At 36.7% G+C, this 27,659-nt stretch overlaps 1 protein-coding gene and 2 non-coding genes across 3 annotated transcripts; 2 read left to right on the top strand and 1 right to left on the bottom strand.

Moving 5' to 3' along the window:
• The first annotated feature begins 9,923 nt into the window (after positions 1-9,923).
• On the top strand, positions 9,924-10,017 carry LOC149845391 (small nucleolar RNA U61). The gene has a single exon (XR_016430634.1). It is a non-coding gene; the product is annotated as a small nucleolar RNA U61 (small nucleolar RNA).
• A 170-nt stretch (positions 10,018-10,187) lies between these two features.
• On the top strand, positions 10,188-10,272 carry LOC149845392 (small nucleolar RNA snoR14). The gene has a single exon (XR_016430679.1). It is a non-coding gene; the product is annotated as a small nucleolar RNA snoR14 (small nucleolar RNA).
• A 1,369-nt stretch (positions 10,273-11,641) lies between these two features.
• On the bottom strand, positions 11,642-18,014 carry LOC149845393 (type I inositol polyphosphate 5-phosphatase 2-like). The gene is made up of 11 exons (XM_089997606.1): positions 17,873-18,014; positions 17,683-17,782; positions 17,498-17,572; positions 16,816-16,903; positions 16,605-16,709; positions 15,653-16,475; positions 15,383-15,567; positions 14,219-14,327; positions 13,719-13,867; positions 13,269-13,502; positions 11,642-12,068 (listed from the first exon to the last, which is right to left on the bottom strand). The coding sequence occupies exons 1-11, from the start codon at positions 17,900-17,902 to the stop codon at positions 11,942-11,944; spliced, it is 2,025 nt and encodes a 674-aa protein (XP_089853732.1). The 5' UTR covers positions 17,903-18,014; the 3' UTR covers positions 11,642-11,941.
• Positions 18,015-27,659: the final 9,645 nt, after the last annotated feature.

Here is a 27,659-nt window from a genome sequence, read left to right on the forward strand (position 1 = left end):
CCAGAGTACCAGTAGAAGAGGCCTGATCTGCAATCAACAATAGAGCAAACTCAATATGTAATCTTTTTAATATAAAATAAGCTGATATACAAGCTGGTTAGCCCAGTGCAGATCAACTTATTACGCCAGCAGGCTGCTCAACTCAAATCTAAAAAAATATTTTTTTAACAAATCCAATCTGATTGGCCAACCTAAAGTGGGAAATCAGATCGTTGGTCTGACAGGCTGAACCTACGTGGCAACATACTGATCTGTTTAATTAGATTTGTCCACTCGGTTAGCAAGCCTGTCAAGTCAGTCTGCTTGTGGATTGAGTGACTGTGTTGACTAGTTTCAAACAAGTCTCGATTAAAGTAGACTGTGTGCTATAGTTTTGCTAATATTCCGTTTCATTAGTGTAGTGATAGATTAGTAAAGTAAATTTGTTTTCTTAGGCAATAGTTTAGTATAGTTAGTTTTTAGTTTGGCTACATTTTGAAGGATAAATTAAAAATATGTGTTAAAAATCATGTTCTAGCTAACTGTGATCTGAACCAATTTGTTTTGTCTAGATTTTCCTTTTCTTTAGAATTAGATATATTTAGATTTGTGGTTTGTGGGTTTAATTATTGTTTTCTTGCAACTAACTTTAAATAAATTAGATAGTCTAGGGTGTCGTTTGTTTTGTGGTTGTGTTTTGCAAGTGGGTTCACGATTGGTGATGAAAGTGTGATGGCGAGGGTCGTGCCTGTGCGAATGAGGAAGTCTAGATCGCGAGAAAAAGAGTCCTGCAAAAATTTTTTTCTTTATTTTTAATTTTTTTAGGGTCACTGGCCAATTTAATTCATTGGGGTTGTAATAACTTTTATTTTTGCTCGACCTTTTGTAATAGGATAGAATGATTTATTTACATTAAATTTAAGGCAATAAAGTTTATTATTATGTGGAGTACGAAAATTTTAAACACATTCCCTATGTTTGACCCAGACTTCACCACTAGTGTGAACCAATAATTTTAAATTTGATGCACGGTTTACACAAATAATTTTTAATGAAAAATCTCTTTTAAAATACCTTCAAGAAAAGTGCCATCACCCACCATGACTAAGAACCTTGTATGAGCCTTCCTATTGGCCACACATGGTTTTAAGTTTGTATTTGAATCCAAAAATTTAATATCGTCGAAGAACTGTGTGTTTATTGGTAAATGTTTTATTTTTTTATGGTCTGTTCAAACTGAATGTGATCAATAAGACTGCTTTTGTTTTTGCTTGCTTGACTCTCTTGAAGTATGAATCCTCCAAGGTATTGTTTTCAACCAAATTTAAGATTTTATTTCGGCACCTAATAAAAAAATTCAAAAATTCTCGAAAAGGTCTAAAAAAATTTCCCAGCTATTACAGTGAGCTTAATGAAAACATTTTCATGGAACATTCTAAAGGCTATATTATTATAGGCTAAGAAGATAAAGTATAGAGGTTAAAAAAATCTCTATATAGACTCATGCAATCACCATGTTAGTGGTACTTAAAGTTTCATAAGACAATTTGTAACACCCCAAAATTTAATCTAAATTTTTGAGTAAATATTTTTTTTAAGGCAGTGGAGACATTCAAATTTAAACAAGCTAAGCATTTCAGGCACGTCACAAGAATCCTCAAAACAATTAGCATTCATTTTATTTCTAATAAAAAGTTCAAAACATAAGGTCAGAGTTTCTGAATGATTTATTGACATAATTAATAATAGTTAAATTAGCTTTTGATATCTCGAGAACACAATAGATCATATATCTAGGTCTGCACACCATCTCACAACTGCTCTTGATCTTTTACTCTTCTCCTGAAAATAATAAAATAATTTATGTCAGAATACAACCAGTCTGCGTAGGAGAATACTATGATTTTGCAGATGTACTATGTAACAAGTATGCAATGTGTTTGCTTAATTATAGACAGTGAAGCATGATACAAAACATGACATAAAATAATAAGTAACATGAAAATAATTTATTGTATATCACTATTCTAACTCACAAAAACATAACAAGAATTAACATCTACTCAGATAAGTAAACACTGGTTTAAATACTTAATCACATGGTCAATTATCTAATCACAAGTTAACAAGTTCAAGTACAACGCTCATAATATTTTGTCCGATTGATAAAGAGAAAAATTTAATATTTCTCTTTAATTATCCCACGAGTACTCGCAGGCCAAGGCAACCGTAACAGAAGAGAACATTCAAGAGTTTATTATGCATTGGTATTTTATTAACTCGAATGTCTAACTGAAACTGAAATCCTAAGGGAGCAATTGAATGACCGAGAGAACCTCCCAAAGGCCCAAAACAATAGGATGCATCACTAACTTCTACAGAAGAAAGTGGAGCTACCGCCTAGAACAAAATTGGTAGTCTGGGTCCCCCAACTCTGAGAATTGGAGAGCAACGAAACATTGCCGCTTGAAACAAGAAGCACATATCCCCGGAGTTGTGTACCACCTACCCTCTCCAAGGTAAGCCCGAATTTGAGTGGGTTGCTATCTTATTTATCTATATTACCCGAATTGTCAGGGCTTTCCCTGATCTGAACCCAATTGCTAAAAGACACTGAAATTCCACAAAATTTAAATCATACCACCAGAGTAGTAGATCCCCTAACCACTCATACCTTAAATAGATATGCTAACCAGATCATTATCTATTTAATTATGCAGACCCACCCAGAGTACTCCGATACCTTTAAACCATCAAGCATGAATGCTTCGATACCTTTAAACTAGTCAGGCAACAGAATTATAGTATTTCAATTTACATGTGTACTCACTCTATAAACTTGAGGGGTCACCATGTAATCCTCAAGTACCAGGCTTGGCAATTCATGTGGCAACATTAAACCAAGTTATCTTTTTACATATGAGGGTATCACTCGTGTTCAAAAGTCAACATTATGGTTCACTGAATTACAACTTCAATTATGAACTTATTTTTGTACGAATTGTAGTTAGCTTAATTCAATACTTAGTAAGCATTAATGAAATTATAAAGTTTAAGAAAACAATAATTATAATGTCACCACTCTACTATCGCTAAGTCATCAATACTATATTATCATTCTCACATGCACTTTTTACAAAAAAATGTTGAAGACAAGGCATACATATCTTGGATTTATCATCAAAGAAAAGTTTTAGGGATTATCCACGGTAAAGCATTCTGACCACTAGACTTGTGTCCTTAACTGTCTCAAAATAGAAAATTCTTTTTAGCTAAAGTATCCTATGTATGCTGTAATTGTAACCGATACACCTATAGGTGCAGAAGACTTAGCGCAAACATGAAGATATGTTACACGCCCTTACGCAGATGTGTATGCAATAGTCTTAAAACATAGGCATGTGTGCATAAGCATCGATCCCCACAGAGTAACAACTGCATACACTAAATCCAGAATTTTGATTCCAACATGCTTAAACCCAGAATTTCTTTAAGGTAACCTCTTATGCCTTAGATCTCATTCATGGCATCCCACTGGGACTGAGTACTATTCTTGAACTATTTATCATTATGAAGAAAAAAACATATAAACATTCCAAAGCATACAAGTGAATCTTGAATTTTGTAAATGAACACAGAAGGACAAATGATTTATGTACTGTATTTAGTACCAAACATCACTCTATCTTTGGCTATAAACTGGAATCAATTTCAGCCGATGCATTAAACGTAAAACACACCACTGTCATTGAATGTAGTTTCATAACCGACTGTCAATGATTAAACACCATTCATTTCTGCCCAAACTCTTAACACATTAACTCAACTATCAATGAGTTAGCTGTAGGAATTAACGACCCCAATTAATTTTATACCTTTGAAACTAACATATAAAATCCAACGAAAACTGACATGAAACTAAATACTGATATTAATTTCTGTCAATGCCCATTCTGCCGAAGACCATTATTGTCCCTTATACTAACACTGATAAGAAAATTTGTTTTTCCAATGCATATGTTACTGAAACTTAAAAGCAATAAAACTTAAATCTAAAGTTCAAAAATCTTTTCTGAAACAACACACACATAGATTAAGACTATAGATGTTCCATGGCATAACTTTAAAGCTACCAGATCAAGAGTTCCAATATGCATATATTTCAAAATTTAAGGCATACAGAATAGGGACTCAACTTATTGCAGGAAATATAACTAAGTACATTCAACTATTACTCATAGAACTAAACATAAACCAAACTATATTTTGCTATAAATACGCAAATCAGAATCTTTAGAGTACTTTCCAATGTTACGCCAAAATATGTTCACGCCGATCGGTCATACCAGAAGGTATTGATCGATTAGCTACACAAGGAGTCACATACTGTTGCATCTACCGAAAACCCCTCTTTAATATCATTTTTTTTTTATTTGTTGTGGTGTGATGCAACTCGTTGCAGAGCTTCACATCACAGAATACCCTACCTTATTTTCGAAGTTGATCCACTTTTTTTGAGTTCCCTTTGCAGTCATACGTACCTTCTACCCTGGACGTGCAACAGAGAGAGAAGAAGAGAACGCTGAAAGGGAGAGGGAGAGAAGAAAGGAAATAGCGAATGAGGGTGACATGAGGGGGGGGGGTAGTTAAATAGAAAGGGGACTGGGGCGACGGTTACAAAACCGTGTGGAGAGGGGGAAGGTCGTGGTCAACAGCTGCGTGAAAAGAAATTTCACGCAGCCCCCTCACCCCCTTTCATGTTTAAAGGAAAACGCAGACCCTACTTAGGGTTTGTGGGTTCTTTAATTTTTTTTTGGTTTGGGTTTCACGTATACGTGACCCGCAACCCATAATATATATATTTTTTCACAGTTTGGGTCGCACGTACTCGTGACCGGCTATAGTTGGTTCCACGCTTTGGGCCTATCTAGAACCATCTGCGGATCCAGATATTCTTTTTAAGGTACTATAATTTTTAATTATGAATCCAAATTAGATTCCTATGGATCCAATTACGTTACCTTGGATTCTAAATGACTTGTTATGGATCCCAGTGAAATTTTAGTTGGATCCCACCCTATTTACCTCTCTGATGTCCAGGATCCAAATGAAGAAATATGGATTCAACCATCGCCTGTGCTATTTACGAATCCCACTAAAGTATTTTAGGTCCCATATACAATTTTTCCTCATTAAAAAATTTGATTTAAACTCTGCGGATTCACTTAATTTGTCCCGGATCTAATATCAAATTTGATAATGATATTGGGGATCCAAAACCATAGATCCGATCTATTTGACCAAAATCTATCATTAAATATCCAATTTAAGGTTCGCGATCCGATATCTAAGATTTGAATGGAATATCAAAGATCCGAACATGATTTTATAGATCCAATACTGAAGATTCAACACAATATCTGAGATTCGAATACGAATAAACAATTAAACAACATAAATATCTCTGTACCAACTTAAGGACATAAATTTCAGGTTTATTTGTTTGATAAAATTTACGGGCATTACACAATTACTTCATTGAGATTTATGGTAAATAAATTTGACCACTATATTTATGTCTGAAAAAGTGAGAGCAAATTTGCTATCCTCTTACTATATGTGGATGACATTCTTTTGACCGAAAACGATAATGATATGGTTGTCAAAATCAAGTCATGTTTAAATTCTCAATTCGAGATGAAAGACATGGGACATACATCCTATGTTCTTGAAATTAAAATCACTCGAGATACAAACAACAACTACGCCTTCATCCCAAAACAATTTGGGTCGGCGATATGAACCAAAAAAGAAAATCATTCTGGGTCTTCCACATGAATCCTTCTCCTCCAATCATTTCTATCCAATGCCATGTCCTCGGTGAGGTTCAAAGCATTCATATCCTTTCCTATCACCTCCATCCATGTCTTCCTAGGCCTACCCTGACCTCTTTTAACTAATATATTTTCCCATTTCTCCATCCTTCTAACTGGAGCATCATTAGGCCTTCGCCGAATATGTCCAAACCACCGTAAACGATTCTCTCTCATCTTATTTTTAATGGGTGCAACACCTACCTTCTTACGTATCTCCTCATTCCGAATCTTATCTTTTATTGTATTTCCACACATCCATCTGAGCATACACATCTCAGCTACACTCATTTTTTGAATATGATGTCTCTTGGCAACCCAACATTCCATACCATATAGTAAAGCGGGCCTAATAGTCATCCTATAAAACTTTTCCTTCAACCACAATGGCATTCTACGATCACACAACACTCCAGTTGTACTTTTCCATTTCATCCACCCAACCTTTATCCTATGATTTACATCTCCATCAATTTCTCCATACTTTTGAATGACAGATCCCAAATATTTGAAACAATCATCCACCGGTATTTCTTGCTCACCAAGCTTCACTACACTTCCATCATTACTTCGTTGCTTACTAAACCGACATTCCATGTATTCTGTCTTACTCTTACTCAACTTAAAACCTCTTGCTTCCAATGTCTGTCTCCATAATTCTAACTTAGCATTAACCCCAACTCTAGACTCATCAACCAAAACAATATCATCTGCAAACAACATACACCATGGCACATTTTCTTGAATTGATCTCGTAAGCTCATCCATCACTATAGCAAATAGGAAAGGGCTTAAAGCAGATCCTTGATGTAACCCAACTGTTATAGGAAAATTGGTTGTCACCCCTCCACAAGTGCGGACATTGGTTACTACTCCTTTATACATATTTTTAATTATACTAATGTACTTGAGAGAAATACCTTTCTTTATCATTGTCCACCAGAGAGCGTTCCTAGGTACTCTATCGTATGCCTTCTCTAAATCAATAAAAACCATATGCAAATCTTTGTTTCTCTCTCTAATTCTCTCAATAAGTTGTCTAAGAAGATGTATATCTTCCATAGTTGATCTTTCAGGCATAAAACCAAATTGATTCTTCGATATCATGACAACCTTCCTCAACCTAAACTCAATCACCCTCTCTCAAAGTTTTATAGTATGACTTATGAGTTTTATACCACGATAGTTTGTGCAATCTTGTATATCACCCTTATTCTTATATAGAGGCACCAAAGTACTCTTCCTCCACTCATTAGGCATCAAATCACTCGAGATAGAAATTCTAAACTTTTAAGCTTGAGTCAAGAAAGATATATAAACTATATACTCAAGAAATTTTGAATGAGTGATTGCAAGCTTGTTAGAATGCCTATAGTAAAATGTGTCAAATTGAGTAACAATGATAGTCCTAGTGATGGACAAGAAAGACTGAATGTCCCTCATGCACAAACTGTTGGAAGCTTGATGTATTCTATGCTATGCATAAGGCCTGATATCAGCTTTACTGTTGGCCTTATTAGACGCTACCAAAGTAATCTCGATTGGCTTCACTGGCAAGCAGTGAAAAGAATATTTAAGTATTTAAAAGAGATTATAAACTTGAAATTGTGTTTTCAATATAGTGCTTTAGAATTGACTGAATATTCTGATGCTGACTTTACACGCAGTAAAGATGATAGTAAATCCACTTTTGGATATGTTTTTCTCTTTAGAGGAGGAACAATTTTCTAGTCATGTAAGAAACAAGGCTGCGTAGCTCAGCATACTCAGGAAGCAAAATATATTGCAAGCAATGCTGCTGCCACATTTGCCATTTAGATAAGCTGTTTCATTAATGATTTAAAGCAGGATATAACCAATGCGCTAGCTCAAATTTATTGTGATAATCAAGCTGCCATCTCTCTTATGAAGAGTAGAGCAGACAATTCTAAGAGTAAACATATAATGATAAAATATAATTATATTCTTGATATGATTGAAAGGAATGAAATCAAAGTCAGTTACTTACCTACATCTGATATGATTGTTGATCCCTTAACAAAATGTATATCGAAGGAAATGTTTTTGAAATATGTATCCTATATGAAATTAAGACATGTCTGATAAGATATATGATTGGATGAGTAACAAAAAAAAAACTTATTCTAGGAACATTGATGCAAGTGAAATACTCCAATAGTAGGAGGCAAAATCCCGCATCATGATTATATTCACATGGCCAAGTGAGAGATGTTGGTCATACATGACTGTGAATGGCCATGTTCACGCATAGGTTCATGCATTGAGGAGAGAGGTAGGCCCACTCTCTCTCCAACGCATAAACCGCTCAATAGTGGGGCCTATCTAAATGAGGCACATTCAAATGTGCTTCATTTGGATAGACATGGTGTGAGTCAGTTATCGATTTTCTCTTTCTCTTTAGAGAGAAAATCGATAAATCTCTTTTTGCTGGGTAAACCCAAGGGGTGAGAGATACCAACAACTCTCCTTTATTAAAGGAAAGGTTCTCACTCATGCAAATCTATATAAAAACACAAGTGAGAGATCCCCTTGAAGAAGGCCTGTTACGAAATATACCTCTCTACTCCTCAAGTCTTTATCTGCGCACAAGTTCAGAGATCCTTACAAAATGAGCCTAATGAACCGAATAGAGGTTGTTCAAGCTTAGCTCATTTCTTTTCTTAGCTTGAGCTCATGAAAAGCCCGAACTAAACAAGCCAAGCACAAGCACAAGCACAAGCACAAGCATTATCATTCACAAAAAAATATTGAAAACAACAGAGTTTGGACCCTAAACCTACCAATCCAAGCCCAAACTAGCTCATTTGCAAAATAAATGATTGTCTCAAACTTGTAAGCAATAGTATTTGAACTCTAAACTTATTGCTTGTAAACCAAACACTTCAACAATCTTCATTCTATAATATAAAACATAGTTAGAATATATTTATTATTGATAAACTAGCCTATACGAGTTGAGCCTACGTGCTCAAGATTGAAAAAGCCTATTTCACGGGTTCTAACGAACTCTTTACCACCCAAACATGAGACGAGCCACGAGTGTCTCATCTCATTTCCCAACCTTAGTTCTGGTTGATTCATTGTCATTGTTAGGAAAGTGCAGCTATATATCGTCATCTTATGTTTGGATCTTCCATCTCTTAGAAAGATAGAAGCTTTCTCGGTGTTATCTTTTGCCATGGGCCTCCCTTTTGCTTCCGATCTCAATGTTGTCAAAACAGTATCGGATCGTTTGGCCAATGATTCTGGTGAATCGTACCGATTCTCAAGTTAATCGTTCTGAATCTACTAAAGAATAATTAAAAAATACTCAGTGTCAATAAGAATGTGATACATGTTAAAACTAATAAAATAATACTAAAAAATTTAATTTTAAGCATTTTTTACATTTATTAAAAAATAGCCGAATGCAGGTTCGTTTCGTATAGATTTTTTGCCGATACGATAAGAATTGGCCGATTCACACCGATACTGACAACATTGCTATGTCTTCCATGCTTTGGATAGTATGGCGTGAAAATGGTTGATGATGAACGGCTGGGAAAGAGCCGTCCTACATTGATGTTTTTGGATGTCGTTCATTGTGAATATGAAGAACATTGACCCGATCAACACTCTTTTGTATTCAGTAACACCCAAAACTCTAGTATGCCAACAACCCGACCCGACCCGACCCGACCCGACCCTTGTAGGGGTTTGGGTTGGACCCAGGCCTTATCAGTTTTGGTCAAACCAGGCTAGTGGGTGTTGGCCGGGTCGACTTCATTCGAGCCAGGTCAGGCCCTCGACTTGGTGGGTTTGAGACCGCAAACCCAATTCCTAGCCCTACCCAACGCCCCATTTCCTAACCATTTCAGTCTTTCAGTCTAAATCCAATTTGTCGAGGGCTGTTTTGGTAGATAGACATACGGATGTCAATTAGGTTTTGAGAATGATTTTCTTATATAAGGCCCTCTTCCTCCGCATCTTTATGCAGTCGCCGTCTTCTTCTTCTTCTTCTCTCTCTCTCTCTCATGTGTGTGTGCTCATTTTGTTAGAGATGCTGGTGGCTTGCCTTGATGAACACTCAGTGTGCCAGAAGGGAGGGTCCTTTTGTTCCTCCCTATGTGATGGTTACACAAACCCTCTAAGAAGTTCTGAGCAATTTCCTCTCTCTCTCTCTTGTTTGGTTTTATTTTGTTTTTTGGGGCAGTTTCATTTGCTTATTTTCTCTTCGCGAGCTTTTTCTCTTTTCCCCCAATTAATAGATGGGGTTTCTTCAAGTCTCTTTTGTTGGTTTCTGTTTTTGGGTGTTTTTTTTTTGAGGGGTAGGAGGCGAAGTGATGAAACAAATCATGTCTGTCAATCCACTGATTTTCCTCGGTGATGTATCTCATGAATCCCGACAGGTTCTGATCGTCTCCTTCTGTTAAACCGCATTTCTTTTTCTTTTTTGCTTTCTGATTTATTGATCTTCATATTGATCCCTTGTAAGTAAACTGTGGGTTTCGCCATATTGGAGATTTTAATTATTTTTTTTCCACTTTTTTCTCCATTTATATATGTACATATATTGGTTCTGATTTGCAATTTTGGTTCTTTATAGAACAACAAAAGCATCGATTTTGGAGATTGCTTTCTTCCCTCTCCACTTTTTCCTATTTGTCTTTTTTCTGTTTCTGGTCTTGACTCTTCATTAAGACACCAAAGGTATTGCTTTCGGTTATTGGTTAATTGCTTTAAAGCTCTGTATATTATTCTTTTATCATACCTTCACGAAATCGATGAAAGATGAAAGGTAAAAAGGAGGAGGAGGAGATCGTTAAACATGCGATCAAATATGGTGATTATTATCATGCATTTAGCTAACTGAAGTCAACAAAGTGGAGAATGAACAACAACCATAGACCAAGATGCTGATCTTGATTCATTATGCCCCTCATTTTTAAGGAGTTCCAAATACTCCCCTCGAGGTTTTCGCCATGGTTTTCTATTTGAGTGCTTCATATTTTACAGCATCAAATTACTTGCCTAGCTTTTCAACAACCTAATATCATGACAATACAGTCCAAATTAATGAAACCCAGTCAAGGTATAGTTAGGCAATTATTTTTGGTGCACCATGTCAGTATCTCCAGGTGATGTAAGGTGTCCCTTAACCTGGATTAGTACTAAAGAATTAGACAAAAAGTTTGGGGGCACATGCAGGGGTGCACAGCCAACCTCTGATCGGGCTTGACTGCATAAAACTCGGCTCGGACTTGTCAGATTAAGTAAACAAGTTGAGCTCTGGCTCGTTAATAAGCATGAATGAGTAGAGTTTGATCAACTACTAAAATCTTATTAAGCACGATTAAGCTCTATAATGAAGAATATTACGATATGTATAATTTTTTTTTTTATTAAAATTCTCTGTACTCTTGTGCGTGATGTCTGGGGTTTGAATCTGCCCTTTAGGCTTGTTTGAAAACACCTTTTTGAAACAAATCACCCAGGCTAGAACTTGGGACGAGCCGATTTTGTATGTTGGGTGAACACATTTTTTTTTGAAGGAGCCGAGTTTTTGAAGCCTAAGCTCGTCAACTTCTTCAAATCATGTGTCATGGAGATCTGGACTTGAAAATCAATTACCAAGTTGGATTTTGACCAACAAAGGAAATTACAATCACAAAGGTAATCACAACTTGTACTTTTCTCATGTTTCACCAACCTTGAGAAAGTGTTGTGATTGTGATTTACAATCAATTGAGAAAATTCATGAATCACAGGGTACAAACATGGCCATAATAAGTTCTTAAGAATCGTAAAATTTTTCAACAATGACAACGGTGATGAACAACTGTTTGGGTCAAGCTGTGGCAACTTATTACCAAGTGATGCTACCCGTATCATCTTCTATGTTTTTGTTATAGTACATACGGAGGGACTAAACTCTCTTTGACTACCACATCTGATTACACAGTGACACATTTTGAAAAGTCTGATGCTGATGTTTTCTCACATAATGAACTTTTGAGGCTTGACTTGCCAACGCCTGAAAGTAAAATGCTGGAGAGATGCCTTAGTTTTTTTTTGGATAGTTTTTTTTTTTATAGTCGCCTGACCAACAGGGCTTGGCTTGTCTGGTAGGACCAGCTAGTGCACATCACTTTGTGTTGGGCCGTTGCAGATTCAAAACCCAATGGTATAGTTTGTATCTGCCTAACCCCAGCTTGCCTTTCAAAAAAAAAAAAACTTTTTTTTAGTGGCTCGACATTATCTTCCAATGTAAATGCTCACAAAGCCATTTCGATTGAAACTAGTTTCTTTATCAGTGTAAAGTGACATGAGTTCTACTTGATTAACAAAACCCAACATATAATCAACATGATGGTGTAACCAAGCTTGAAGATGAGCTAATCAAAGAAATATTCAGGCATACAGAAAAAACATTTGGACTCCATATAATTGGAGTGCCACAGAAAGCAAGCTTTGGTGCTACGCACTTTATCCAGTATTTTAACAAAGAGAGAACTGAATGGATTTGGGTTTGGTATTGAGTTTTGCAGTCAAACCCGAACCCGAATCTGACAAAACCTGGAACCCAATTAAAACCCAACCTGATTAAGTGTAAATGTCAGTTTTAAGCTTGTTGGTTTTGGGTTTGATTTTATCTAATTCCATCCTAACCTGAAACTAAACCCAATTAGGCCATACACGATTAAGTGGGACTTGGTAATGCCCAAACCCAACCAGTTTACATCACTACTCCAAAGTGTCCAAGTTGGAAAGTATGCCAACTTCAAAGAGTCGGTGAAGGGTAACCTGAATCACTTGCTCTGAATTTTAAACTTTCACGACGGTCTGAGATAATAGAGATGCTAAGTTCAAGCAATCCAAGACTGTAATGGCCTTTGATAGAGTTCCAAAGTAAAGCAGCTTGTTGCTGAATCAGGTATCTCCCAGTTAAAAAGCTGAGAAATGAGGCCCTGCAGCCTACCCAAGAACGTGAAAAGATAAGGTGCAATATGATTGCTCAAATATTTGTGCATTAAGCACCTGATCACCCTCCATCTTGAGGACAGGGCCTGTCAGGTGTGGGACCCAAGACCTGATGGAGGGCGGTCGGGTGCTTAATGCACAAATTTTTGTGCAATCATATTGCACCCGATCCAGACTCCCCAAGAACCATACATGCAAGATTGATGGACATAGAGGCCAATAACAGGCCTCTCTTCTGACAACAGTGACTAGTCATCACCTAAAAATGAAGCTATAAACAACGCAAGTAACATGTTGATTCATAAAAAGACTACTTAACTGCTTAGATTTTACACCTAAAAGTAACAAAAGAGAAAAAAAGCAAACAAATAACAGGTTCTTCAGAAGTTTAACCAGTTAAGTTTCCCATCTTAAGCATATTAGTCAAGGAGCTACCTTATACGCATGTGGACTGCAGATTGATCATTGTCAAATTTCTTCAATGATGCAACATCAGGAGTAAAGCCTGCATTAGATAGATCAAGTACCCTTTGAAGCTTCCGATGATTAAAAACTTCAACCTCCACTAGGAATGTGGAACTAACAGGACGATGATCAGAGATGCAGAGTTCGGCTCTATTGTAAGAAAGTTGTTTGATTCCCTTCCCAAACCAGAGTATGCGGTCACACCTGTCCATAGCAACACCCAACAGTCAGTGATGTCTCTGAAATGTAAGGTAGCTACCAACCAATCAACAGAAAAGTACGTTCACTGGAGTCTCAGAGAGAGAGAGAGAGAGAGAGAGAGAGAGAGAGAGAGAGAGAGAGAGATCCAAGTCCTTGCAGTAACATTTTGAATTATTTAGCATGTGTATCATGCATAACAGGCAAGTCTTGAAGAATTACCAAGCTGGTGATCGGCGCTTCTCTCCTTCCCTTGCATTTTCACCGGCATACCTATCTGAGTTGAACTCGTACTTGTACGTTGGAGCAAAATCTATATATCCTTCCTTCCACCCATCAAATACATGACCCCGTCTAAACTCTGTGCATAGCTGCATCATATTGATATTGTATATTAATAACTGCCATGGTTATCAGTTAGGAAGTATTATCAAAGCCACCTAGAAAATCAATCTTCAAGGCTGTCACACAGACTCCAATTTGACTCTGGTTCCGTATCCCCTTGAATATTAGTTACATTGAAAACTTCAAAAAAAATGGCTATATCCATGTGGCATAGCTTCAAGGGCATCTCAGCAGCTTCAAGCCTAAGCACTCTGTTTTCTTTTTCAGTTTCTGTTCTGAATTCAAATACAGCAGATGCATGCTCTTCACCATGATGGTTTTCCTAATCCCTAGTCATTGCTGTAATGAATGTTATTACTACAGTAGCGGAATCTCACCTGATCGCTATTGATGAGCTCAACCCACTGTCGCTTAGCAACAAGTTTTCTTACTTCAATATCATCCATATTGAGGCGATAATTTAAATCCCCAAACCAAAAGATTTGACTGCAAAATTGGACACGTCGACAGCAAAGCAATGGCATATTAAAAACGGTATCCATGATTCAAACTAATATAATTTTGAAAATGAAGAGGGAAACAGGGGAAGAAAAGTTCACCTCTCAAACATATTTGCTTTCCTAATCACAAAATACTGAACTCAGCATTCCTTGAAAAGAAATTTTGGATCAACCTTCTTAAGGATTATAGGATGCAAGCAAATTTATACTACAACAAATGCACCATATGTCAATGTATCCTTCTGTTTTGTGTGTATAACCATCATCTGGTTTCCCATCAAGTGAATGGATACTCTCTAGTGTACGCAGCAGGGGATATGCAAATTTGCTGCTTATTACAAGCATAAAAATTCTTTGCCCAAAGGCTATGTACTTGATTAGCCAAATGATAGTAGGTAGCTTGCTTCGAATTTTGAAACTTTATAAGAAGCCAGTTACTTTAACTCAGCTTGCTGGTAATTTTCTGATTTTTTTTTTCTGCCAAAATCTTATCAATCAAAAATCAGATTTCAACTCAAGGAAACCAGAGGTCAAGTTCTAGTAAATAAAATGGGCACCCGGTGAGGTCATTTCAGGTTTACCTATCACATTTAGAATATGTGCGGCAATCCAGTTTCTGATTTTTAGTTGAACATTTGGAAGCCGTATCAGCCAAATTTGCATGTATAATTTTCATCCAGGAAAATCTCGAGATTGCATCATGTAACATCACCATAAATATGCTCTTCAAACCATGGCAGCATTCACATCTAAATGGAGTTTTATCATATGCAGAATTTAGACAAAAATTTCTAATCTATATCACGAGAACATACATGCCTAAGTGAATGCCCTCAGTGCAGTCCTATAAATTAACTTATAAAAGCTCTAAATCGTTGTCAATTAACTTTTGCGACAAGCACAAACTTTTAGTTGCAGAAGAGTAATGCACATGTACTGCTTAAAGTGAACAATGACACTAGTATAAAAAATTGTCCAGCATCTTGACAAAGAAAAGGTGGATAGGAATAATAAAAGAACGGTATCAACAATTTCTCTTACTCATGACAAGGAATTGTTTGTGGCAGATCAGCAGCAATTGCAGATGAGAACCGTGTGCGCCGCAAGATCTCATGCACATCAGAATTGCGACGTTCCTTATTACCACCCTTCTGACCAGATGTCAGATGGGAACAAACAAAGCATAGTCGCGTCTGGAAAAGGGACAAGCTGACTGAAACAGATCCCTGCATGAAGCACAGGTCACATTAGTTAAGTGAAGCCCATGAGCATGATCACTAGCATGGATTTGAGACATAGATAGTAGAGGACCTTGTTTCCCATGTAGCCCATGAGGCCAATTCCCACTGGAGAAACCTTCAGGTTATTTACGTGTCTTCTCAGACTGCGACGGACCCAAATGGAGACATATATTCCCACCATCTGCTTGCTGACAATGCGTACATACCTAGCACGAACTTCTTTGCACTCTTGTTTGGTTGTATCACAACATTGATCTTCTTTGAAATTGGGGAAACGATCGATGCCAACATCAGCATCAGTTGTGTTGCCAGAAGAAACTTTAAATAGATTGCTTGCCATAGTTACAGAGATCTCATCCTGTTCTGGCCAGATCAATCCAAGGTTTCCTGAGCTATGATACACTCTTTTCAGCTTGCCATCATATTTTGGACCTTGAGAAGCTAAATCAAGTTGCTTTTCAACTTTGTGGGAGCCCAACATCCCAGAACTGCTAAAAACTCTTCTCAATCTACGTGATGACAGACCTTGCACTGCTGCATCCAGTGGATGTTCTGGCCAGTAAAATCTACTATTTCCATCAAGATCACAAACCCCCTTTGCCAAATTTGACAACCCTCCAACGTTTTGTATTCCAAAAGGATCAGTGGAGTGCTCACAAAGTTTACTGCTTCCAAGATCCATGTCGGGCACTTCAACAACGTCGTCAAGTACTTCAGCAGCAGAGGATGAACTCAGTACTGGTGAGGGTGGAGCACTATAGCTTTTGCATTTTGTTTGCTCCTGCTGGGTCTGGTTAAGAGTTTTGCGGATGATGGCCTCCCATTTTGGGATTGGGCTGCTGTCCTCTGCACCTAGTACATTACCAGCATTCAGAGCAACTACCTCTTGCAAACTGCAGAAAAAGGGACAATTCATCATTAACAGACGCGCACACTCACAAATGAAAAGTATTCAAGAAAAGACAACATTGAAGTCTGAACAGGGCATGCAATACAGATTCTACAAGAAACCAACTACTCACCCAATGACGTACATGTCTGCAGATTCTTTAGTACTAATCCACCCATCAATATCAAGAGACTCGTACGGGAGTCTTCCTGCAACATTCCATGTACCTATTGAAACCCTGCAATCCAAAACAGTTAATGTACTCATCGACATTCAAGTCCACAATTCAAGGCAAAGGGCGTCAATTCATTCAACTGAAATAGATGTATGATAAATAGGCAGACCTTATCTCCTTATTAGTTATGTATTGAACACGGAGAGTCTCTGATTTTCGCCTCCTAAGCCTCCATATATGGTCTTTTGATGGTGGGCCTGAAAGATAAAGCTATATGAAACTGTTGATGGAAATAAGATGAAAGCACACACCAACAAAAAGTAAATAATATAGGTTGGTTCATGGAGATGTCAAAGAAAGCAGGTTTGTGCATTGTATATAGGAGTTTCCAGTATATAATAATACTGTATACGTGATCTAATTCTAGATAGATAAACAGGAAGTGAGCTCCTATATGTGAATTGAGCAAAGCTTACAGCAGACTTTCTCAAGTTCTGTCAATATTTTCGATTCTGAATAAAATCTATCCAAGGTAAAGTGCATTCTATGAACCTACATCGAGCATGTTTTTTCTCTTAAAGTCCTAATAACTATATTACAGGAATTCCAGATGTATAAACTAGTCAAAATGCAAAAGTACAAGAGGTTGGTGGTCTATGATTTAAAGGGCCATAATACCAAGCAGAAGCCAAATTGGATCAAGCCGCAAGCCACGGGGCCTGCAGAAATTGTAGTTTATCTTAGACAAGAGGTTGGTGGTTTATGATTTAAAGGGTCACAATACCAAGTAGAATAATAGATGCCAAAGGATCAAGCAGCAAGACACAGCGCCAGCAGAAATAAAAGATTACCTGAATCTTGATTTTTTGACACATCTTGGTCTCCATGTATTGTCCTAACTGGATCTCTTTCCAGGTCTCTTCCATCTTGACACAAGTGGTGCAAGTGTTTTTTTAGAATGACCGGATTGAGTAGAACAAATGAAAACTGAAACCAGTTAACCAGCAAGAAATTCTACACGCTAAATGCAACATACCACCATCCTCACTCTCAGTATCATTCTCATCCTCACTAAATTCATGCACCTTGGGCTTAACATTAAGCCATTTCTTCATCACAATGGATGGCCAAAAGGACTGCGCATGTGAAAGAAAAAAAATGATTCAAGTTTGAAGTCGACCAGAACAGGGGCTTTTGAAAAAAAAATACAGTGCTGTATGCAATACCTCTGAACGCCTTGTTCTACTTGTTCTCATTGCCCAGAACTTTTTTAGAAGCCAACAAAAGGCAAAGACTTCAAGAGGGGTCCAAGTTTAGGGAGGAGGTTAAGGAATAAAATGGCAGAAACAAAAGCTGACGATTCCTCATGAAGCAGTTTGATACCAAGGGCGTCGAATATATACATACCAAACAGTGGCCCTTAGATAGAAACAGATGCTGCTTCAAATTATAAGCAGGCAAGTTGGCATGAAGCTTCCAAAGTAGGAATTGGGTGTCAAGATATGAGATTCCTCATAGGACCAACAAAAAAAAAAACGGTAGAACGTATGGTCAAATACACACCTATAGCAAGAAGATGCATGGAGTCATAAATTGGCCGACGCAAGTAACGACATCTAAAAGCTTAGATATGAGACGAAGAGAGAGTAGTGTCAAGGCACCAAATTCAATACCTAGAAAGTGGCTTTCAACATCAATCTATTAAGTTGGTCAAGTAAATTATAGTTTGGAGCTAAAAAGTAGGGGTGCCAAACCCTATAGTGTTGGTGATAAATAAGAAGGCCCGATTAGAATCCGGATTGGATCTGAAGCCCGAGTTCCAATTAAGATCTAGAAATTTTAAATGCTAAAATATTTTATTTTACCGGGTATGGTCCGGGTTTGATTCATATAATCCTTATAAGATCCAGGTATGGCTTTTCTTTTGGTGAGTTTGATTAGGTTTGAGTCTGGACCTGGTGCCATCATCTCAAATCAGGTCTGAGTCTTGTTCCACCTGGGTTCTAACCAAACCTGACCAGTTGACACCCCTACTAAAAAGTTAATTCTGTGAAGAGTTCAATGGTAGCTATTAAGTTGCTTCCAATTAATGGAGGAATACAAGCGACCAAGCTTCATTAAGTATGATATGTATGACTTAACTCTTAAAGAATAAAGAACAAAACTTCATAATCAACGTTGAATTTGCATAAGCGCTGATTGTGTTATGATGAACAGCAAAGACTAATCATCCGGAGACCAAATGGACAAATGAAATACTTCTGCAACAAAAGGCTAGTTAAGAAAAGTTTAGTCATAGAAAGTAGTGTCATTTTCTTACTATAAAATATACAAAAAGTCTTGACTTATTTGGTGGGGCCTGGCAAAGTCGATCATTGTGGGGGTTCCCTAAAATTCAGAGGCTGACCTTACGAAGACCTTAAACGGCAGCTCTAAGTGCAACCTCTGTGGCCACATATCCAAATGTGTATTTTTGGAGTGAAAACAACATTGTATTTTACTACAAGGTCACAGAGAGTAGACTTTGCATCTACTAGTACACTGATCAAGATCATCAACAACCGACCAATCACTTACAAAATCTGAAATCCTAAATGCCTCCCCACAAAGATTTCCCTGACCCACTGAAACAAGTTGCAAGCAACATACATCAGCAGTTGTGCAAAGCACGGACGAAAAGAACACGACAAAAACAGAGAAAATACCCGAGTGGAAAACGAAATCTGGAAAAAAGATGGGAGTCGAACCGAGACCACATTCATTCCCAACGGTGAAACAGGCTGCACCTTGACACGGCCAGTTATTCCATGTTAGTCCAGAATAGTATTCTAGTTGGCCTACACCGTCCTTGAAATGCCAGAAAACAATTGAAGCTATCTAGGACTGGCATCCAAGTCCACTGGTGGACCAGTTGGCTTTCTCCGCGTCTGAATAGTTCTTCCTGTCGTTAGAGAGAGTCAAAAGCAAAGGAACAAAAAGATTCCATCTTGATCCTATCCTTGACAGAGGCATTTTCTTTAGTTTCCAGCACTCTTCCTGATGATATACTGAGTGTTGAATGCATGGTTGAGAGAGAGAGAGAGAGAGAGAGAGAGAGAGAGAGAGAGAGAGAGAGAGAGAGAGAGAAATTGGTAAGAACATGTCATAATGAAAAGAGTAGGGTGACCACCAAGAATGTTTGCAAGGGACAAGCAGAAAATGTGCTAAATGGTAATGCATGGGCGGGCCACCCCACGCACTACCACCCAGATACATTTTCAGTTGGATGAAATTCTATGGTTGAAATTGGTAGGGGGGAGAGGTCGAATCTGGAGCCACTTTTTGAGGAAAGCTTGGGCAGTAACCCATCGAACATTTGTTTTCCAGCAAGTTGATTGGGTGATGGGTGAAAGACAAATGACGTCGACCAGCACGTTCTAAAGAAGATGAATCTCAAAAGAAGGCACTAGCGCTACTTATCCATTCTGCCTTGCCCCTTGTCGCAAGTACTTTGAAGAACAGAGCCAGTCATCTAGTGAAGCATCTATCAAGTTGCACTTCTTCGTGGTAATCACGCCTTCCACCTGGCGAATTGCTTTGGCTGGAAGCGAAAAGGTGTTAAGAGTACCGAATTATCAGAGTACCAAATTACCATAGTTTTAAGAATTTCAATTCAGAGTTATCCTATCGAGTACATAATTATCGGCAATATCAAGAGTTCAAGATAATAGTGTAGTTTGTATAGTTATCTCCTTGTACGTTTTGAGTTTTTTTTTTATCTTCTTTAGAGTGTATAAATACTCCTGTATGCTTAACGGAACAACAAGAAAGTTTTTCCTCTATCTTCTCTTTCCTTTGTGTGTCGCATTTCACATGGTATCGACATCACCAAGGTTGAGATTTTGTTGATCGATCGCATCACGCCAATGGCACAATGAGGAAGTTTGAAAGATAATGTCTCTCAAGACGAAATCAGGTCAGGATACTTCTAGTCCCTTCTTCATTCATCACTTTGATAATCTCGTCAATGTTCTGGTCTCTCAACAGTTGATCGGAGATAACTATAGCACTTAGAGTAGAGCCATGATGATGGCTCTTAGTACAAAAAATAAACTTGGTTTCATTGACGGCTCTATTGTTGAACCTAAAGAAGGAACAGTCGATCACCCATCCTGGGTCTGTTGTAATAACGTGATATTATTCTGGATTCTGAATTCGGTAAGTAAAGATATTACCGACATTGTACCATCACTGCCCACGAGGTGTGCAGAGATCTATAGGAAATGTACACTCAAAGTTAGGCACCACGAATTTATCATATCCGAAGTTTTATTTGACGCCTACAACAAGAAACAATGTAAGTTGCAACTTATTTTACCAAAATAAAGTCTTTATGGGACGAACTTAGTTTGTATTCTCAAGTACCAACGTGCAAATGTGGCTCAATAAAAATATTTTCCGATCAAATCTAAAAGGAAAGGGTTATTCAATTCTTGATGGGGTTAAATGACTTATAATGCAATAAGAGGATAAATTCTTTTGCTCGAACCCTTGCCCAATGTGACTAAGGTATATGCACTGGTGCTCCAAAAAGAAAAGCAACATGAAACCAGGTTCACGATGCCCGTTAATGGTCAATCAGGTACGGCCTTATCCGTACCATATAGTAATACTTCCAGCCGTGAACCATCAAATGGGTTTAGACGAGAACCAGCAGCCCGATTTAAGAAATTCAGAAATAGCTGGCAAAACTGATTTGTGTGTAGTTATTGCAATGGAGTCAGTCACTTCAAAGAGAAATGTTTCAAGTTGATAGGCTATCCTTCAAGTCATCGGCTATATGACTCGAATTTTAAACCTAGCATTGTTGCAACATCCTTTTGCAATGACCTCCAGGCTACTTCAACGGATACACATAGCGTTACTGGTAAGAGTGATGGGTTAAGTAATATAGCTTCCACATTCACTATGGACGAGTATCATAAAATCCTGTCAATTGTAAAAAACCAGTCCACGTCGGTTAACTTTGCAGGTATGACTTCTCCACTCACGGTTTCTTCTAATCATATTTGGGTAATTGATTCTGGTGTCAGTCAACATATGGGAACCAAATCTCTTGATTTTTATAATCTTGCTCTATGCAATATACCCATTTCATTACCTAACGGTAAACATATTCTTGTGTTACATTAATGTTCAATTTCACTTCCCAAGTTTAGCATGGATCACGTTCTCTGTATTCCTTTATTCAAAATAAATTTACTATTAGTGAGTCAATTGACTAAATCTCCGAATTGTTCAATAACTTTCTATCCTAATTCTTGTGTTATTGAGGACATGAAATCAAAGATGATGATTGGACAATGTGAAGAAAGAAATAAGTTGTATTTTCTACAACCAACCAATAATATCCAAGCTTGTCTTACCAACAGAACCAATCATGAACTATGGCATAGACGATTCAGACATCCCTAATCTTCAAGAATAAAATTAGTAAAATTATATTTAGATTTAGCTTTTGACTTTGATGAATCTCATTATTGTGATACCTGTGTCATAAAGCCAAGCAAACCAGATTAAAATTTCCTTTGAGTGAGATTAATACAGAAAGTGCTTTTGATATGATTCATTGTGATACATAGGGACCCTATTTGAAGTCCACTTTGTCTGGTGCACACTATTTTTTAAGCATAGTGTACTATTTTATAAGAACAACATGAGTTTTCCATAGGAGACATAAGTATAAAACTTTTGCCCTTATAAAAGATTTTTTTAATCTTGTTAAGACCCAATTTCTTAAACAAATCAAGATTCTTCATTCTGATAATGGGTCTGAATTTTTTTCATATGAAATTCAAGATTTTTTCAAAATAATAGTGTGGTACATCAACATAGTTATGTTCACACTCCCCAACAAAATGGAGTAGTTGAACGTAAACATCGACATGTGTGTTCTAGTCACAACCTATCTAATCAATCAAACACCAACACCTAAACTTGAGGGAGAAATGCCTTTCAAAAAACTATTTCATAAAAAACCAATTTACAAGCATCTTCGTGTTTTTGGTTCATTATGTTATGCAACCAATGCAGGCCAAAATAAAAGCAAATTTGACTCAAGAGCCCGACATTGTATATTTCTTGGATATTCGGAAGTGCAAAAAGCATATAAGGTGTATGATTTAGAAAATCATCCAATTTTTACTAGTAGAAATATGATCTTTCATGAAAACATATTTTTTTATAAATCTATTGAAGAAAAGGAGGATGAAACTGTATTGCTTAAGCCTATAGATCACGCTGAAGATCAAAAAACAGTTATCATATCACACCCGTTACAAAATCCAGTCCAGAATCTTTCATTGAGCTTCAACCGAAAATCATGAATGGAAATCCTAATAGTGTTGAACCCATATCTCCCATACCTCCTTTTGAGAGTGGTCTTAGAAGATTATCTCGACCAAGAAAATCCAATATGTGGTTAAAGAAATTCTACTGCTCGTTAATTTCTTCACCATGCTCGAACACGTCTTCAACATAAAGGTCCAAGCTAAGCACTCATTTTCTATCACTACAAGAAATCTGTGGATTAGCGATGACCTCAATCCGTCGCTAAACAGTTTAGCGACGGATAGCTTCTATCATAAAATTATAACCGCTAATTAGCGACAAAAACTATCTATCGCACATTCCATCGCTAATTTGTGACGAATTAGCGAATGTCATGATTCATCGCAAGACCGTCATTAATATACGAAGATTTTGGTTTTGCGACAGATTTTAATCCGTTGCTATTGTAGCGACGGACTTAGCGACGAATTAAAATATGTCGCAAAAACATTGGCAGATTCACATTTGCGATGGATTAATATTCGTCCCTAATTCTTCGCTAAATTGGATGCCGATAGTAAATAGCAACGAAAAATATCCATCGCCAATCCATCGCAAACAAGAATTTTTTTTTTAAAAAATTTGTTTAAAACATAAATATCAAGAAAAAATTCTGGTGATACAATTTATATTTTCTGTACAATTTATATTTCCTGTGTATAAAAAATAAAGTACACATAAAAATACATATAAAAGGCAACTAAAATAATTTATTGATCCACTATAATTTTTGCCAAGTTCTAATTATTTACAAGTGAATATTTACATATTTGAAACAACAAGAAGGTACAACAAATTTAACACATCAATCTAATCATCGCCAAGATTTTGTGTGTCATCTTCTTCAGTGTCTCAATCTGCCCCTTCAGCTCCTCAACACTGATTATCTCCAGCAACCTATAAGAGAAAAGAAAGGTTAGTATTAATAAACAAAATATAATAAAATAAATTATATACAATGCATCTAAGTTAAGGCAATCAAAGTAACATGAAATCTAACGACATGCAATACATCACATGAAACTTTCATACCTGAGAGACACTTGCAGACGAAGTTTCCCTGTCCAAAAAAAAATTGCACAACTCATTACAGACAGCGTCGGGAATTGCTTCATGTAAATAGTCATGCATTGTGTCCTTAACGAGCTGGCGTACACCATCCCAAGAATTAGGCGGGTCAGTCAAATGCTTGGAGATGATGCTGACGGGAGAACTCTGTAAGCCGTGACTGGAGGAAGCAACGACTGGTGAGGTATTCATATTACTCTCAAACCCGAGCACACGACCCTTTTTGGGTTCACCTGTTGCAGTCACCCATGCTGCAGGATCAAAAGGTGGATGCTGAGTGGAGTCATCGCCATATCGCTCTACCATCTGTTGCTCATATGACTCCTACAAAGTAATGATTATAATATGAATTAATAATTAACAATTACAATATTTATGATAACTTGTATATTATAATGTTTATTAATATAATAAATACATACTGTTGTCGTTCTCACCTTCTCTGATACGAACTCTCTTGTGGTCTTATGTTTATGTGTTTCAACAAACACATCCTTGTATGACACAATGCCTTCTTTTTCTGCTTCCTGCGAAGTTAAATGATAAAAGAATTATTTAACAGGTTTGCAACAATACTTATAAAATTGACAATATATAGATTGATGAGTTACTATTTTCTTCTGGTGGCCCCCAAAAGTCCTAGATCCACCTATGTGTACATGGGCATCGGGCATTTTTGTTTTGTTTTGTGCACCCTTCGCTGAGCAGTTTCGAAATTCATGCCCCGCCCACTTATCGCACATTGCATCCCAAACATCTGACCTGATAGTAGGACGTCCATGGCCCTTCTACTACAGTGGATCATCTATCCCGCCAGATGCTTTTCTTACTGCAGTCTTCATATTGTGCAACATGTCTGCAAATCGATTGGCAGCCACCTTCTGCCACACCTTCCTCGCATCCTACTCCTCTATTATAGTCGCGAAGGGATTCGAAGCCTACAAATATTTTTCAGAAAGTTAGTAGACATGACTATAACAAAAAATTAAATATGAAACTCATTAACTATGAGAAATGATTGTATACCATGAATGAGAACCAAAATCTGTCCAACACCTCCTTTATGTATTCTTTTCATTGAGCGACCGGTCCTGGTAGATGTTGAACTAGTGAATTCTTAATCTCTCATATTACTTCTTGTGGCTCGAATCTCACGCTGCACATGAATCGATACACATTAACTATCAATATACAATATTTATAAGATAAATATAGGATAAGTGAAAATGAAATACTTACGGTCGATTATCGATATACACTATTTGAATGAGTCTTCTTGTGTCAGACCGAGAAGACTCTGTATCCTACGTTGTCTCGTGACTTGTATGAACAATTGGTGTAGGTGGGTCATGTGTAGGCGAAACACCATCTGTAAAAAAATGAGTTAGAAATTCACACAACGCGCATTTAAACTAATCAAATATACAATTAGTTAAATGATATACCTATCGAAGCAGCCCGTGAAGATGAAGGTTGAGACTGGTTATCACTGGGTGATCGACCATTGTAACCTCCACGAACCATATTCTAACAAATAAAAAATGTCATGCAATACATTCAAACATTGCAATACCTTCAAATCATTCAAGTCATTGCAATACATTCAAATCATTCACATCAAATATTGCAATACATTCAAATCATTAAAACACGTTACAATACATTCAAATCATAACTCTATACGTATCGAAGATACATAATTAAAGAATAAAAAATGTCATGCAATACATTCAAACATTGCAATACCTTCAAATCATTCAAATCATTGCAATACATTCAAATAACTCAAATCATTCACATCAAATATTGCAATACATTCAAATCATTCAAACATGTTACAATACATTCAAATCATAACTCTTTACGTATCGAAGATACATAATCAAAGAATAAAAAATGTCATGCAATACATTCAAACATTGCAATACCTTCAAATCATTGCAATACATTTTAATACATTCAAATAATTCAAATCATTCACATCAAATATTGCAATACATTCAAATCATTCAAACACGTTACAATACATTAAAATCATAACTCTATACGTGTCGAAGATACATTCTAACAAATAAAAAATATCATGCAATACATTCAAACATTGCAATACCTTTAAATCATTCAAATCATTGCAATACATTTCAATACATTCAAATAATTCAAATCATTCACATCAAATATTGCAATACATTCAAATCATTCAAACATGTTACAGTACATTCAAATCATAACTCTATACATATCGAAGATATATAATCAAAGAATAAAAAATGTCATGCAATACATTCAAACATTGCAATACATTTCAATACATTCAAATAATTCAAATCATTCACATCAAATATTGCAATACATTAAAATCATTCAAACATGTTATAATACATTCAAATCATAACTCTATACGTATCGAAGATACATAATAAAAGAATAAAAAATGTCATTTAATACCTTTAAATCATTACATTACATTTCAATACATTCAAATAATTCAAATCATTCACATCAAATAAAGGTTTGTATTACAAGATTTATTTCACTAGCTCAGGAATTCTTCCTCATCACTTGTTTGACTTTCATATTCTTCTTCTTCCTCCTCCGCTTCTTCATCTTCTTGTTCTTCTTTTTTGTCCGCCCATCCACTTGGTATATCATTTGGATCACATTCTTACATGAATGTTTCATCAACCAATGGAGATATGACATGCATACCATACGTGACATCGTGACCATAAGAGAAGTCATACATATCATCTGATTGATAGTAATCACTATCTTTAGTTAACTTGTCTTTCTATAATTGATCATACTGGGGGTATAATTTGGACTTCACCTTGCAAACTGCCCACAATTCATTTCTATCTGACTTCTTTGTACTCAGATATGAAGTATAGTAAACTTGTTGAGCTTGTGAAGCTAATATGAATGGTTCATATGTTTTAAACCTTGATTTATGATTCACCTCCACAATGCCTAAGGCTTTGTCGACTCTTGTTGCAGTGGGATCAAACCAATGACACTTGAATAGAGTTACCCTATTATTTATGCCTAAGTAAGTCAACTCCATCATTTCTTCTATAACACCATAGTAATCATGTTCATTTTCACCGTAGCTGCTACCCTTGACACACACGTCACTATTCATCATTGATTTGTTTACACCATAGTCTTTTGTATGAAATCGATAACTATTTACGATGTACCCGTTGTAACATTACACAACTTTGGTCAGACCATTTTGTAAATCACATATTTCTTGATCTTTAACATCACCATGGCGGACCTACAAATATAAATAATGATTGTGATCATGACTAATTAAGTAACTTATTGTTGTTTACACGGAGATAATTTTTGTCATCGTCCTTACCAACTCTTTCAACCATGCCACAAACTTAGTTTCACGTTCTTTTTGTACTTCTGCATCAGTGAGATGCGAAAGTTCTCTTTGCAACTCCATATCAAATCGTCTGCACTTATCAAATACTTATATTACCGAACCATGTATGCACATATAGAACATAAAAGGATATAGATTTGTGCTACGTCTACATATACTTACTCGATGTATGGGTCAAT

The sequence above is a fragment of the Nuphar pumila genome, chromosome 2 (assembly GCF_984573655.1).
Source record: "Nuphar pumila chromosome 2, dmNupPumi1.hap1.1, whole genome shotgun sequence".
NCBI lineage: Eukaryota > Viridiplantae > Streptophyta > Magnoliopsida > Nymphaeales > Nymphaeaceae > Nuphar > Nuphar pumila.

Coding starts and splice junctions, on each gene's coding strand:
- LOC149845393 (XM_089997606.1), bottom strand. CDS start 17,902: ATGAGAACAAGTAGAACAAGGCGTTCAGAG. Junction 16,904..17,497: donor GTCAAAAAATCAAGATTCAG/GTAATCTTTTAT, acceptor TTTATCTTTCAG/GCCCACCATCAAAAGACCAT. Junction 13,868..14,218: donor AGCTCATCAATAGCGATCAG/GTGAGATTCCGC, acceptor AATATGATGCAG/CTATGCACAGAGTTTAGACG.